The 11892-nt window shown below is 41.9% G+C and overlaps 1 protein-coding gene and 1 long non-coding RNA gene across 2 annotated transcripts; one reads left to right on the top strand and one right to left on the bottom strand.

Moving 5' to 3' along the window:
• Positions 1–3021: 3021 nt before the first annotated feature.
• Positions 3022–4654, bottom strand: dharma. Its single transcript, XM_063492624.1, has 3 exons — positions 4366–4654; positions 3966–4171; positions 3022–3063 (listed from the first exon to the last, which is right to left on the bottom strand). Exons 1-3 carry the CDS (start codon positions 4652–4654, stop codon positions 3022–3024), a joined length of 537 nt encoding a protein of 178 aa, XP_063348694.1.
• Positions 4655–9041: 4387 nt separating this feature from the next.
• On the top strand, positions 9042–11623 carry LOC134641510 (uncharacterized). The gene is made up of 3 exons (XR_010095541.1): positions 9042–9360; positions 10128–10191; positions 10680–11623. It is a non-coding gene; the product is annotated as an uncharacterized LOC134641510 (long non-coding RNA).
• The last annotated feature ends 269 nt before the right edge of the window (positions 11624–11892 follow it).

The following is an 11892-nucleotide window of genomic DNA, read 5'->3' as shown; positions in this document are numbered from 1 at the left end:
AAAAATGTTGAATCTATTTAATTACTGGAGAAAAATAATAGATTTCTGTGCATTTGTTTTATACGTGCATTAAATTAAAAACGTTTTTGTCAATTAAGCATCTTGAGGCAGAGGGTGGGGGAGTGGTTCCCTATTTTTTTTTCTTTTCTTTTTTTGCTGGGAGTTGGCAACCCTATTAGCAGGGGCAGAGCGGGGGGGTGGCTTACTGGGCTTAAGCCCGGGTTGTTTTTTCAGAAGCCCGGGGTCTTTTGGAGTGTAATTTTTTCATAGTTGGATGCCTGGCTGACAACTGTATAAAACAAAAACTACACACAATATTCGAAGCACATAGTGCACACTGTGGGAATTTACAGCTGTGCGTAAATCCCCCCTAATATTGGTATGATCCGAGCTCAGACACTAGGGAGGGGAGGGAGGGGGGGGGGGGGGGCAGCTGCTACCTGCGAGTGCGATGTTGGAGAAGCGCAGCCAGGCAGACAGAGGAGAACTGAAGTTTGACCAGGTACCGAAGCAAATCATTCGTACTGTACAAATAATATAAATATGACGGTGTATCACGAAAGATTGATATCAAACTGATCACTTGACCCATATTACGTTACTTGCTCTTCAAGTGAATCAACAAATGGCGAAATGAAAAGCCGAACAACAACAATGCTGTTTGTTTAGAGAGTCTTAGCTTACATGTGTGTTTATTTCATATTTTCAGTTGTTACCCTCCACGGCTAAATAACTCGGTTTCAGTAATGTACTGATATACAAGAATGGACATAAGGAGCTTCTTTCAAAGAAAAAACTCAGGTAGATGTTATTTTATATATTATGCTTTGTATCTTGTTCAGTATATTTCTATGCAAAACAAGAGGAACTTCAATACACAGCAGTATATTCACAGCTGAAACCAGATATTTACATACACTTTATGGAAAACACAAGAACATTTTTTTACTGTACAACATCAATTTAGAGTAAACTTGTTTTGTTTTGGATAAATAAATGTTGAAATATCTTTTGAATTAGTTAAATGTCAGAATAAAGAGAGACAGAGCTGTCTATTTTTATCACTTTCATCAAATTTAGGAGTACATATACACTAAGTTTATTGTTCATTAATAAGAAAACTCCAGACGATTCCATTCTGAGCTTAAGAAGCTTCTGATAGGTTAGTAGAGTCCATGTGAGTAAATTGGTGGCACAGCTGTGGATACATATAAGGCAAAACACAGAGCCTGTTTCTTTGACGTGGGAAAATCAAGAGATGTCAACAAAACACCAGGAAAAGAACTGTGGAGCTCCATAAGTCAATTTTGAATACAATTTGGTGCCATTTGCAATTAAGAAATACAGACAATTTCTCTCTTTACTCTTAAAGTTAACAAATATGTTTTTATATTTATCAATCTAAAAAAATTAACATTTAGTCTGATTTGATGTTACAATTAAAAAAGTGTTTTTATCTGAAGAGTGATTAAATATCTGGTTTTAACTTTATATTTGATGATGTTGGTGTTTGGCTTGATTGTCAGCACAAAGAGGGCGAGAGAGGAACAGAGAGGGAGAGAGAGGAGCAGAGAGGGAGAGAGAGAGGAACAGAGAGGGAGAGAGAGAGAGAGAGAGAGGAACAGAGAGGGAGAGAGAGAGAGAGAGAGAGGAACAGAGAGGGAGAGAGAGAGGAGAATGAGGACAGAACAGAGAGGGAACAAGAACAGGTGAGACAGACATGTTAGTCAAATGGTTGTTTACCAATAGTATCACCGTATAGGTACTCATGTATCTCATACCTAGTGTTTCTTTTTAGGTTTGTTATTTTTAAAATCCTATATTTATTAAGTTCTGCAGGCTTGTTTGCACAAGTCTAAATAATTATATAAACTCTTCTGAATCTAAATAGTGGACTTTGGTAGAATTAAAAAATAAGTGTAGTGCAGGTCTATGATGATTTTAGTGCTACTATCATCTAGTTCTGATTCTGGTTCTGTCTTGGTTAAATCCTAAGTAGTCCTGATTTTGAACTGTTGTAGTCCTGTTTTAATTCTGGATCAGTTCTGGGTCTGGCTGAATTGGGGTTTAGTCCTCGTGTCTTGATACAGCCCCGACTTTGTTCTGCCTTACTGCTTAATTAAAAAACTAGTTTAAGGTGTCCTGCACATGTGATACATATTTTTCCCTATATGAAGTCATTCTTTTTGGAACAAAACTCAAAACAGAGCCAATTAATCTTTCAGTCATTTCTAACCCCCCCCCCCCCCCCAATCCCACATGCATACTACCCTTTAGGGCTAAGCCCTGGGTGTATCAAATGTCTGCCTCTGCCTATTAGTGAGGTATATGTAATTATAAATTGGGTTGTTTTATATTTTTGCTAAGTACTGTTTAGAATAGCAGAATAGGGAGGATGATGTAGGTTTAAGTTTATTATAAAGGCTTTATGGCTTTTCCTATAATACCATGGTGGGCCGCTCACTAGTCAAAATGCCTGGGCTGATTTTTTTGTCTCAGTCCAGCCCTGCCAGTAACACTACCTGTCATGTGTTCCTGAATGTGCATCAATACAAAGAACATTATAAATCATGTTACTGATTCTGTGAATAAAGGCACAAACACACAGAACTGGATTTTATGGATTTTAACCATAACTCCATTTATTTTCAAAAACCTCTCCAAGTTACAAACTCTGCTTCAAAGGTGTGCATTATTTTATTATTATTTTTTTTTTGAATACTCAAAAAAAGAATTTTATGAATTAAATTTTAGGCCAAACAGTCTGAACGAAACATTTCATCATTCATTCTTCCTGAGGTTCATCGTGATATTGAGACAAGGCTCAGAAATGTGCAGCGTAAAGTCTTTTCGTGGTTTTTCATCAAGCGGTGTACTGCCACCAGGGGGCAGTGTCATAAATAAGGGTCATGTTCCTACTGGCCATTAAGAAGAATGCAGGTTTGAGGGACTTCGGCTTCAGGTGAACAGCAGGCGGGCAGTCTGGGAGGTGAAGATGTTCTCGGAGAAGAAGAGCGAGCTTCACTGGCGCTTCCTCCGAGCTCTGCGGTTCTTGAACCACACCTGGAAACGAAGGAGACACAGTTAGTCTCGTGATTCTAATATGCGTGCGCATTTCGGTCTGCGAGGACAGTGCAGCTTACAAAAATATATTTATTCTCAAGATTACAGTTCAGTACCAAAACTGTAATCTTGAACTACAAACTGCAATCCTAGTGAAGTACTAATCCTTCACAGGTCTTCATATACTAGAAAAACCGGGTACTACCCTGGAAGGTCTAAAGTACTCAAACACTACAGTATGTTGGAAGGCATGAAGGTACCTAATGTTTCAAAAGGCCCAATACTGAAAACTAGTGACGAGTGTAGTATTAGTACTGGGAACGTTAAAGAGATTCAAAGGTACTGGATCACTGTTGTATCGTCCATCTTCACTGATACTAAACATTTAAAAGTATTTGAACTTTTCCAGGCAACTATTTTTTCTCCTCTTATTTAATGAGTCAGTTCTACAAAACATGAAACTTCGGCTACAGCACGAGTCAAATTTAGTCAAAACAATTAAGTCAAATTTACCATTTACCATTTACAGCTCACACTCTGAGGGGAATAATGGCTCTCCTGCGCATGAGACATTTTTATTATTTTTTCCGTTTCAATATGCAGAATCTTAAAATTGCTAAATAATAACATAAACTCGGGTTTAATGACGTTTTTCTAAATAGTGAATTCGTATGTTGTTCATTCCCTGACTGCTCTGTGCGCAAAGATTTAAAAAAGGCCTTTGTGTTTAATGTATACATGTAATAAAATACCCTTATTATTTTTAATTACTTGAGTCAAAGTAAAATGGAACTTGGGAGCCTTTTGTGTAACTTGGAGGGATTTTACGCACGGACGGTCACTTGTTCGTTCCTCACGGCCTCCTGACAGCCTCACACCCCGAATCATCATGTTGGACTCACCCTGACGGTCTCCTCGCTCAGCCCGGTGCGCCTCGCCAGCTCGGCACGAGTCTCCACTGCGGGGTAGTCCGTGATCTCGAACAGCGCCTCGAGCTGCTTGATCTGACTGTCAGTGAACACCGTCCTCATCCGGAACTTCTGAAGCGACTGCGGGGGCACCTCCGCGGGCTGCGGGTATCCACTGTAAGCCGCCAGAGGCTGCATATCTGGGGGGGAAAGGACCAGAAATGCTTTTAGCGAAGAAAGAATGAGACAAAACAGAAGCATGAATATCACAGCAAACACACACATCCTGACTGTGACTAAATCCGAAAAATAATAAAAGTTTCCCATTTTTAAAAAAAGAGTCTCAAAGTTTTGGTGAACAAATAAAACTTGAACTCTGAGAGTCTCTCCTTACCTGCACAGTTTTGGCTGAAGTGCGCGTAAACTCCGGGGTTTGAGTAGAAGTGCTGCTGATGGACAGCGGGTCTGTAAAGCGGGAATCGTTCCTCTCCGAAGCTCATCTCTCTGCACTGCTGGCAGCCCATCGCCTGTAACGGGACCTGGACCGGCGAGGGAGCTCTGACATTGCCGATGACCCCCCGGTGATACCCGTCCGGTGGAAAGTCCTGCAGCGGCGGCCTCGGGCCGAGCTGCGGGGAAAGGATGCGCTCGATGCTGAAGTCCGACACTCGGCCTCGGTCCATGGTTTCTCTCTGTGACCCGAGAGCTCCAGCGTCCACTTTTAAACACCTGCGACTCTTTAACATGTTAATCAGCTCCTGAATTCAGACATGAGAAGAAATCTGGACTTTGATTTGACCCCTGACCCTTTGATGGTTTGACGTGGACAATGACTGACATCAGCTCCTGTAATGGGTGTTACCTGTAACTTCAAAGAGCTCCTTCATCACAGTGATGGCGCAGTTTTAGCTGTTAAAGAAGTTTTTGATTAAAAGTTCAACTTTTGTTTCACTCTGAAAAGATGAAAGGACTTTGGGTCTTAATTAACCCCAGTTTGTAAACGCCTCAGAGACAACAGCCAAGATTGGAGCGAATCAGGCCCTCATAGATTAAATGTTAATGAAACCACATTATGTAAAAACCCATAGTGTGCACAATGAAAGACACACTTCTATACATCTGGAAAGCTCTGTGTAAGAACAGAATAGTTGTTTGATGTAAATACATACGAGATTTACTTTTCATCTCGCGACGTTTTACATTTAACGCATTTTAAATCCCTTTAGTTCCGTTTGAAAGACCAAAAACTCCTCTTTATTCTTTAGCTTTGAATATGACTTAAAATAATATTCGAGATATGTTTAGTAAGTAAATTTAAAACGGGTCTTTTACCGTAAATTATCTGTATTTTGACAAACATTTTAACATACAGGAGAGAGGATAATCATTTATGAAGATGGTGAAAGCAGGCAGAGCGAATAATACTGGAAAAAAAACCTTTAAATGTTTTTTTTTCTCCATTTTATTTTTATTAAACACTCTAATAAAATTCGTTTATTTATGTGTATTTTTTATTTTATTTATCTTCCGCCACACAAGCAACCATTGGATTCGATTTAGAGAATTATTTATTTTTTTATGTACTTAAATGAACATTCTTGACAATGTAGATAGATAGATAGATATTTTTGTTGTATTTAATAAGCGACAATGGAACGATTTATTTTAATTTTATTTAATTTTAAATTATTTATTTGATGAATTTCTTATGTTGTATATTTATTTCATTCTTTATTTTTTTTATGTATTTATTTCTTGCAGTGTGTGCTGGTGACCACCAGATGTCGCCGCAGTCCAATTTTAGTTAGATATACAACTCTGCTAACAGGCAGATGGGCCTCCTGCACGTGTTACCAATAAAGTTGGGTTTTTTTTGTTGTTGTTTTTAAGAAAAGTTTAATAAGAAATAAAAAAGGTCACGTGGTTCCGAGAGGATGAGAGCTCTGGAGTGAAACCAGCGTGTTTGTGCATCGCTGCTTTCATCATGTGGAGATATCACAAACTGGAGACATCAAAGCATCAAAAGCTCGATGAGCTTTTCTCACTTTTTTTCTGGTTTGATCATCTTAAGTCCAGCATGAAACCCAGCAGGGATCCAACACTGAACACAACCATAAAAATAAGGTTCAGCGCCTCAAACTGCTCACAGACATTAGCTGTCACATTTGTATATACAGTTCAGAACATTTAACGTTTTAATCACAGGTAGAAAGCACCGTTTTATTGGCCTCATCACGTCAATCTCATCTTACATACAGGCTAATAAGATCCCTGCATGAACAGGACAGTGAAGGAAGATCAATCAGTAATCAACAGCAGATCAATGAGTTTCCTCTCTTTGAAGTCTCCTCCTCAAATCTGAGGGATCGTTAAGAAATGAAAAGGAGAAACTGACAGTTAAAGAGCAACTCCTCAAAGATCAAAGAGAACATTTAAACCTGTGCAGAGTTTCTACAGAGATTTTATAAGATAGAGACAAAAACAAAGTCTGACTCAGAAAAGCCTGGATTAGAGTCTCTGAGAGAATTTAGCAAAGATGGAAGCTGAACTTTTTAAAACTGTGTTTTAAAATCACATTTAAAGGGTTACTGGTAACATCCAGAACAGTAAACACAGCCTAAAACACAAAAAAGAGGAGTTTGATCAAATAAAATATAATATGATCAAATAAAGTAGCTCATTAAAGGAAAAATACAAAAAAGTGCTCACTGTCTGTGTAAAGTCTGAATATTATAGAGGACGACAAAATGCTATAAAATAATAGGGGCTCTGGTATTTAAACTGGAGGAAGGGTTAGGAAATATAGCTTTAATATGCAGCTTGTGTTTATATCAGGGGAGCAGATTTAATTGGTCCGTTCACAGAAAGCTGGATCTGTTGGCTCCTTCTCTGTGTTTTCTTCATTAAGTAAGCAGATAAAGTTCTGCAGATGACCCTCGTGTGGCTTTGGACGTGAAACTGAAGCCTGAGCAGCAACGTGCAGTTCCTCTAATGTCCACTAGAGGCAGGCGTATCAGAGGGATAACACGGCTGCTCAGCTTAATTGTGCTGACGAAGTCAGGGCTCCAGTTCTGCTGGACGATATTCTACCTTTACTGTGACATTTGCATCGTGTTTGTTCATCTCTGATCGTACAAGCTGGAGAAAGGAACGAGCTTGGTCTGAAGCATCAGTGAGAACGGCAGAGGTCACACAGGGTTTAGGCATCATTCTCGTGATTCAGCGCTTGCAGATGAACGATAGTGGGTGCGCAGACCCTGCAGTCGTGGACCTGATCTTATTTTGTCGTGCGGGTTTTAATTTGCCTTGCAGCTTTCTTTCTTTCCCCCTCTGTGCCTGCTGACTGCTTTACGTCTGCCTCGTCGCTCTCAGCGTGAATCAGCAAATCGTGGTGCAGCCCAGACTGCTCTCCGAGCTGGGCTCCAGACACCCAGCCCCTCCCTCCCTGCTTCGCTGTCTGTCTCTGGCTGCTGGTCAGTGAGCGCGGCGGGGGTTCACTCGCAGGGCTTTCTGGGCACGTTTCATTCCTCATCTGTCGTCTCCTCCCTGCGTCTGCAGTGGTGCTGCCCAGTGCTCCTCTGGGCTGGATCTGTTCATGTTTTGGGGATGTGTGTCAGCACTCTGCAGCTCTGCACAGGTTTACTGGCTGTGTCTTTTTATCAGCTGCTTTCAGGGTTCCTTCAGTCTGTGTTTGGGCTGCTTTTTAACTGTGTTGTTGTTTAAGCCTCAGCGGCACAGTTTTATGACGCCTCAGTCATAAAACTCCTGTTTTTGGAGGGTTTTCAACGCTGGTCAGCAGTAAAAGGCAAACAGTAACGAGACAGCAAAGCTCATTCCAAAGTTCCTCTTGGCATCTTCTCCACGAGTCACAGACAGAGAGCAGACCTTGGTTGGGCTGCAGGCCCGGGTACTGGCAGGGGGGCATCCTACCATCTTTGAACCCACGGTGACCTGCTGCTGCACTTTAATGAAATAAAAATAATTCCCAGATAAGGAATAAGACGCAGTGACAATTCATACCACACCAAAGGAATGAAGTGAAAGATTTCTATAACTTTATTTCTTATAGTTTAAGCCCAAAGGGACTTCTTTGAATAGTTCCACTAATCTGACTCCACATAAGATCACAGTGGGCTGTGTGCAGGTTTAAATCACTTCCATGTTTACTTCACTTTTCAGACATGAAGGACTCAGTTTTATTCATGTAGCACCAAATCCCAACAACGTCAGTGTGCTTTATGTTGTAAGACTCTACAGTGTTAAAGAGTCCAGCAATCAGATGATGCCCTCTCAGCAGCGCTGGGTGACAGTGGGAAGGAAAAACTCCCGTTTAACAGGAAGAACTATCCAGGAGAAGCGAGGGGCAGCCATCTGCGATCAGCCTGGGGGAAAGAAGAATACAACGTCCTGACATGTAAATGTTACATGGACTGTAAGCATTTTGTTTTTTACTTTTATTGTTTGATTTTTTATGCTGTCTGAAACAAATAAGACATGGAGTTTCAGGGGGAGGAGCTGTATTAATAAAGGTTAAATAAAAAAAAAATCAGCAATGGAGTATGAACATCTGGTCAGAGGAAACAGGTGAAGGCGGAGAGGAAATGCCCAGAAAGGTTTCATAAAATGTGTCCACGAGCTGTTCACCTTCTTTAAAGATCCATTGATCCAGTTTGGTGGATTCTGCGGCAGAGACAGCTGATTGGGTCCAGATCAGGAGCAGCCAGAATCTCGTCACCGGTTTAAAAACACAAGAACTGCCAGGGAATGATAAATAAATAAAAACCAGATAAAAAGTTAATAATTCCAAGAACTGCTGTCAGACAGAAGAAGAGAAGGTTTGAAGAGTGTTGTGTTTAATCACAGTCTGCACATGTTCCCCTATAGATGTGAGAGCAGGAGAGAACCTGCAGCTCTGGTCTTGAGATATCTGAATGTAGACGAACGACCTGACGGCTTTCTGTCAGGTGGGATCAAAGCTGAACATTACTCATATCTCCATCCCCCCCAAAATCCCCAAACCCTGTAATGCTGCCTGATGAAACGAGCTAACTGGCAGGTTTGATGCTGTGATGAGGCATAAAAAGGATGAGAGCGAGTCTGAGGTTTAAGCCTCGGCCTGGAACCCGGCGATGACCCGAATCATCTGAGGACAGGAGACAGAACGAGGGGGGGTAAGAGTGACGCTGGTTATTTATTGATGAGGACAGCAGAGGATCGCTCCCCTCTGTCTGTCTGCTCGGATCAGCTGATCGTAGCGAGGGCATTTGGGATCGTTATCAGAAACTGTTCAGAGCTCAGTCTGTTGTTCTGCTGCTCTCTGAGTCTCTGCTCCATGGATGACTCATCATGGCGGGAGAGTCTGGAAATACTGAGTCTGTGTGTCTGACGTGTAAGTGCCTTTTTTCATTTTTAGAAGAAACTCTGGAAGGAAATCACAGTAAAAGACTTCTGTGATGCTTTAGCATGTTCACACAGTTACCTGGACCTCATCTTTAACGTCCTATTATTTGTAACTGCAGTGATGACATTTTTATCAACATAGAAAACATTTCTAATAAATGAATTATAAATGTGGCCCCCTGGTGGCTCGTGACGGTACTGCAAGTAGCACAACTGGTCTGTCATGAGAAATAACTTAGAGCAAATCAAAAACAAGGAAAACATTTTTTAAATTTTCAAATAAAACCTTTTTATCATAAATGTATGACGTTTACCTCCAACTAAATCGCAGCAAATTTCTGAAAAACGAGTTAAAATGGAATTTGGATTTAAATTGTCCTTAAATAAGAGAACAACAAACTGTCCCATCCAAGAGGGTGGAGCTGAAAATATTTTGTAGTTTTGGATTTGTTCAGTTCAAGTACCTGTTAAACTGTTAAACTAGCTGGCTCCACGTGTTCATGTGGTGTTAGCTTACTGTGTTACTTTCTGCTTGGCACTTTAAAATCGAGCCTGAGTTTAGTTCTTTTAAACTGTGATTTGACTCTTTGGAACAAAACGAAACTGTGCAGCTCAAAAGTCCGTTTTCCGCTTCCTCCTGTTTGCATTTGATTTCATGGATGTTGCACCAACAGAGGGTCTCTCTCTCTCTCTCTCTCTCTCTCTCTCTGTCATTTTTCAGCGTACTTACATAATGACGACTCTGATTGTTCACAGACGCTGCAGTTCATCGTTGTGACCAGCAGGCGGCGGTGCAGATGGCGGCGCAGACAGACGGCTGGTAAAAACCATTATGTAACGTCTCTGTTTTCCTCTTTTATGTTTTCACCGACTTATCTGTCATTCAGCTTCCATCTCTCTCTCTCTCACAGCACACCAGTCTTTCTTAATGTGGCTCGCCCTTTCTCTCTGTCTCTCCGCTGCCACCTCACACCTGTTTCCGCCTTAAATGTAATATATATAATTTAAAATAACCCTCGAGAGACTTCTGGCTCTCTTCTCTTTGTCTGACAGACACACACTCGCTAGACAGTCATTAGACAACTGTCCGACCTTCACAGTGCTGCATAGCCCACAGGATACGCACACACACACACACACACACACACACACACACACACACACACACACACACACACACACACAGCCTCCGTCCTGCTGTGCTGCTCGACACCTGAGGCGGTACAGAAGTCTTTCTCTGAATAATGTGATCTCTCTTCAGGCGCGCTTGATTTAACTCAGCTCTGCAGGATTTTTTTTCTTCTGCAGAGACCTCAGAGAGATCCACCCGTCTTTACTCCTTCTAATGAATGAAATGCGCCCCCAGCTTTCCACGGAGCTGAGCGCTGAACTCTGCTTCTAGCAAGGATGAAGAAGAAAGAGACACAGAGGCTGGATGGGACAGTGCTGGTTGTGAATAAGTCTTTTCAGTCAGACATGACTGTAAAGTCATTGCCAGATTTCAAAGCTCTGACACTTCCTGAACTTTCAAAGAAGTTGACCTCTAACGGCACCGTGGAGCCTGGATCAGGTCTGACTGCCCTCAGGGCCAAACTGGAAGAAGGCCTAGACTCTGATGTTGGTCCATCCATCCATCCATCCATCCATTTCTGCTGCTTATCCAGGTTCAGGTTCCAGGGCCAGCAGTCTAAGTAAAGACCTCCAGACCTCCCTCTCCCAACCACCTGCTTCAGCTCTTCCAAGCCATCTAAAAGGGGTAATCTGCACATCCTGGTTCTGGTCGGTGTTTAGCGTGTGCTCTCTCAGTTGAACGTCCCTGAGGTGAACCATGAACCATTGGAAGGTGGAGGAGTAGATCTCAAGTCCTCCTGAATGAGGGAGCTCCTCACCCTATCTGTAACAGGAAGTCCTTTAGTGGAAGCTGATTTCTGCCACATTCTTTTAGTCACTCAAAGTGATGTTCAAAGGTGAGCAGTGAAATGCGGGTTGACTGCTTCACCTTCTCTTCTCCAGTGTAGCCCTCTCACTAATGCAGTCTGTCAGTCTCCCTCCTTCCCTCCCTCTCGAATAAGACGCTGAGATACTTAAACTCTTCCACATTCTTAATCTGGAGTTAGGACTCCATCATTTTCCACCTGAGAACAAAGGTCTTAGACCTGGACATGCTACTTCTCACCTCTGGAGCATCAGTTCATCAATCAACCACGTGTGGCTGCTGCTTTCTATGGAGACGATTCCTCGTGGTAAAACAAATAAACTGGAAGGCACGCTGGTGTCTGCACAGATCCTCGGGCTAAAGGTCTGATAACAAAGATTAACATCACTGGGACCCAAGCAGAGGCCAGTGGACTCACCGACATGAAAAGAATAATCCCTGCTTTACACCCATCAGAAATTGAGAGCGTGAATGTAGCCTAGATTTCAGGTAACATGCAGGAAACAGTTTTACTTTGGATCTGTGGTCCCAGGGTTGTATCTCTGTTTGTGTTACTCGTCTCTAACTTAGAGCTGACAGTGATGT

This window comes from Pelmatolapia mariae, linkage group LG14 (genome assembly GCF_036321145.2).
Source record: "Pelmatolapia mariae isolate MD_Pm_ZW linkage group LG14, Pm_UMD_F_2, whole genome shotgun sequence".
In the NCBI taxonomy this organism is placed as follows: Eukaryota; Metazoa; Chordata; class Actinopteri; order Cichliformes; family Cichlidae; genus Pelmatolapia; species Pelmatolapia mariae.
The sequence above is the reverse complement of the archived record's forward strand: the minus strand, read 5'-3'. Positions and strand labels throughout refer to the sequence as shown.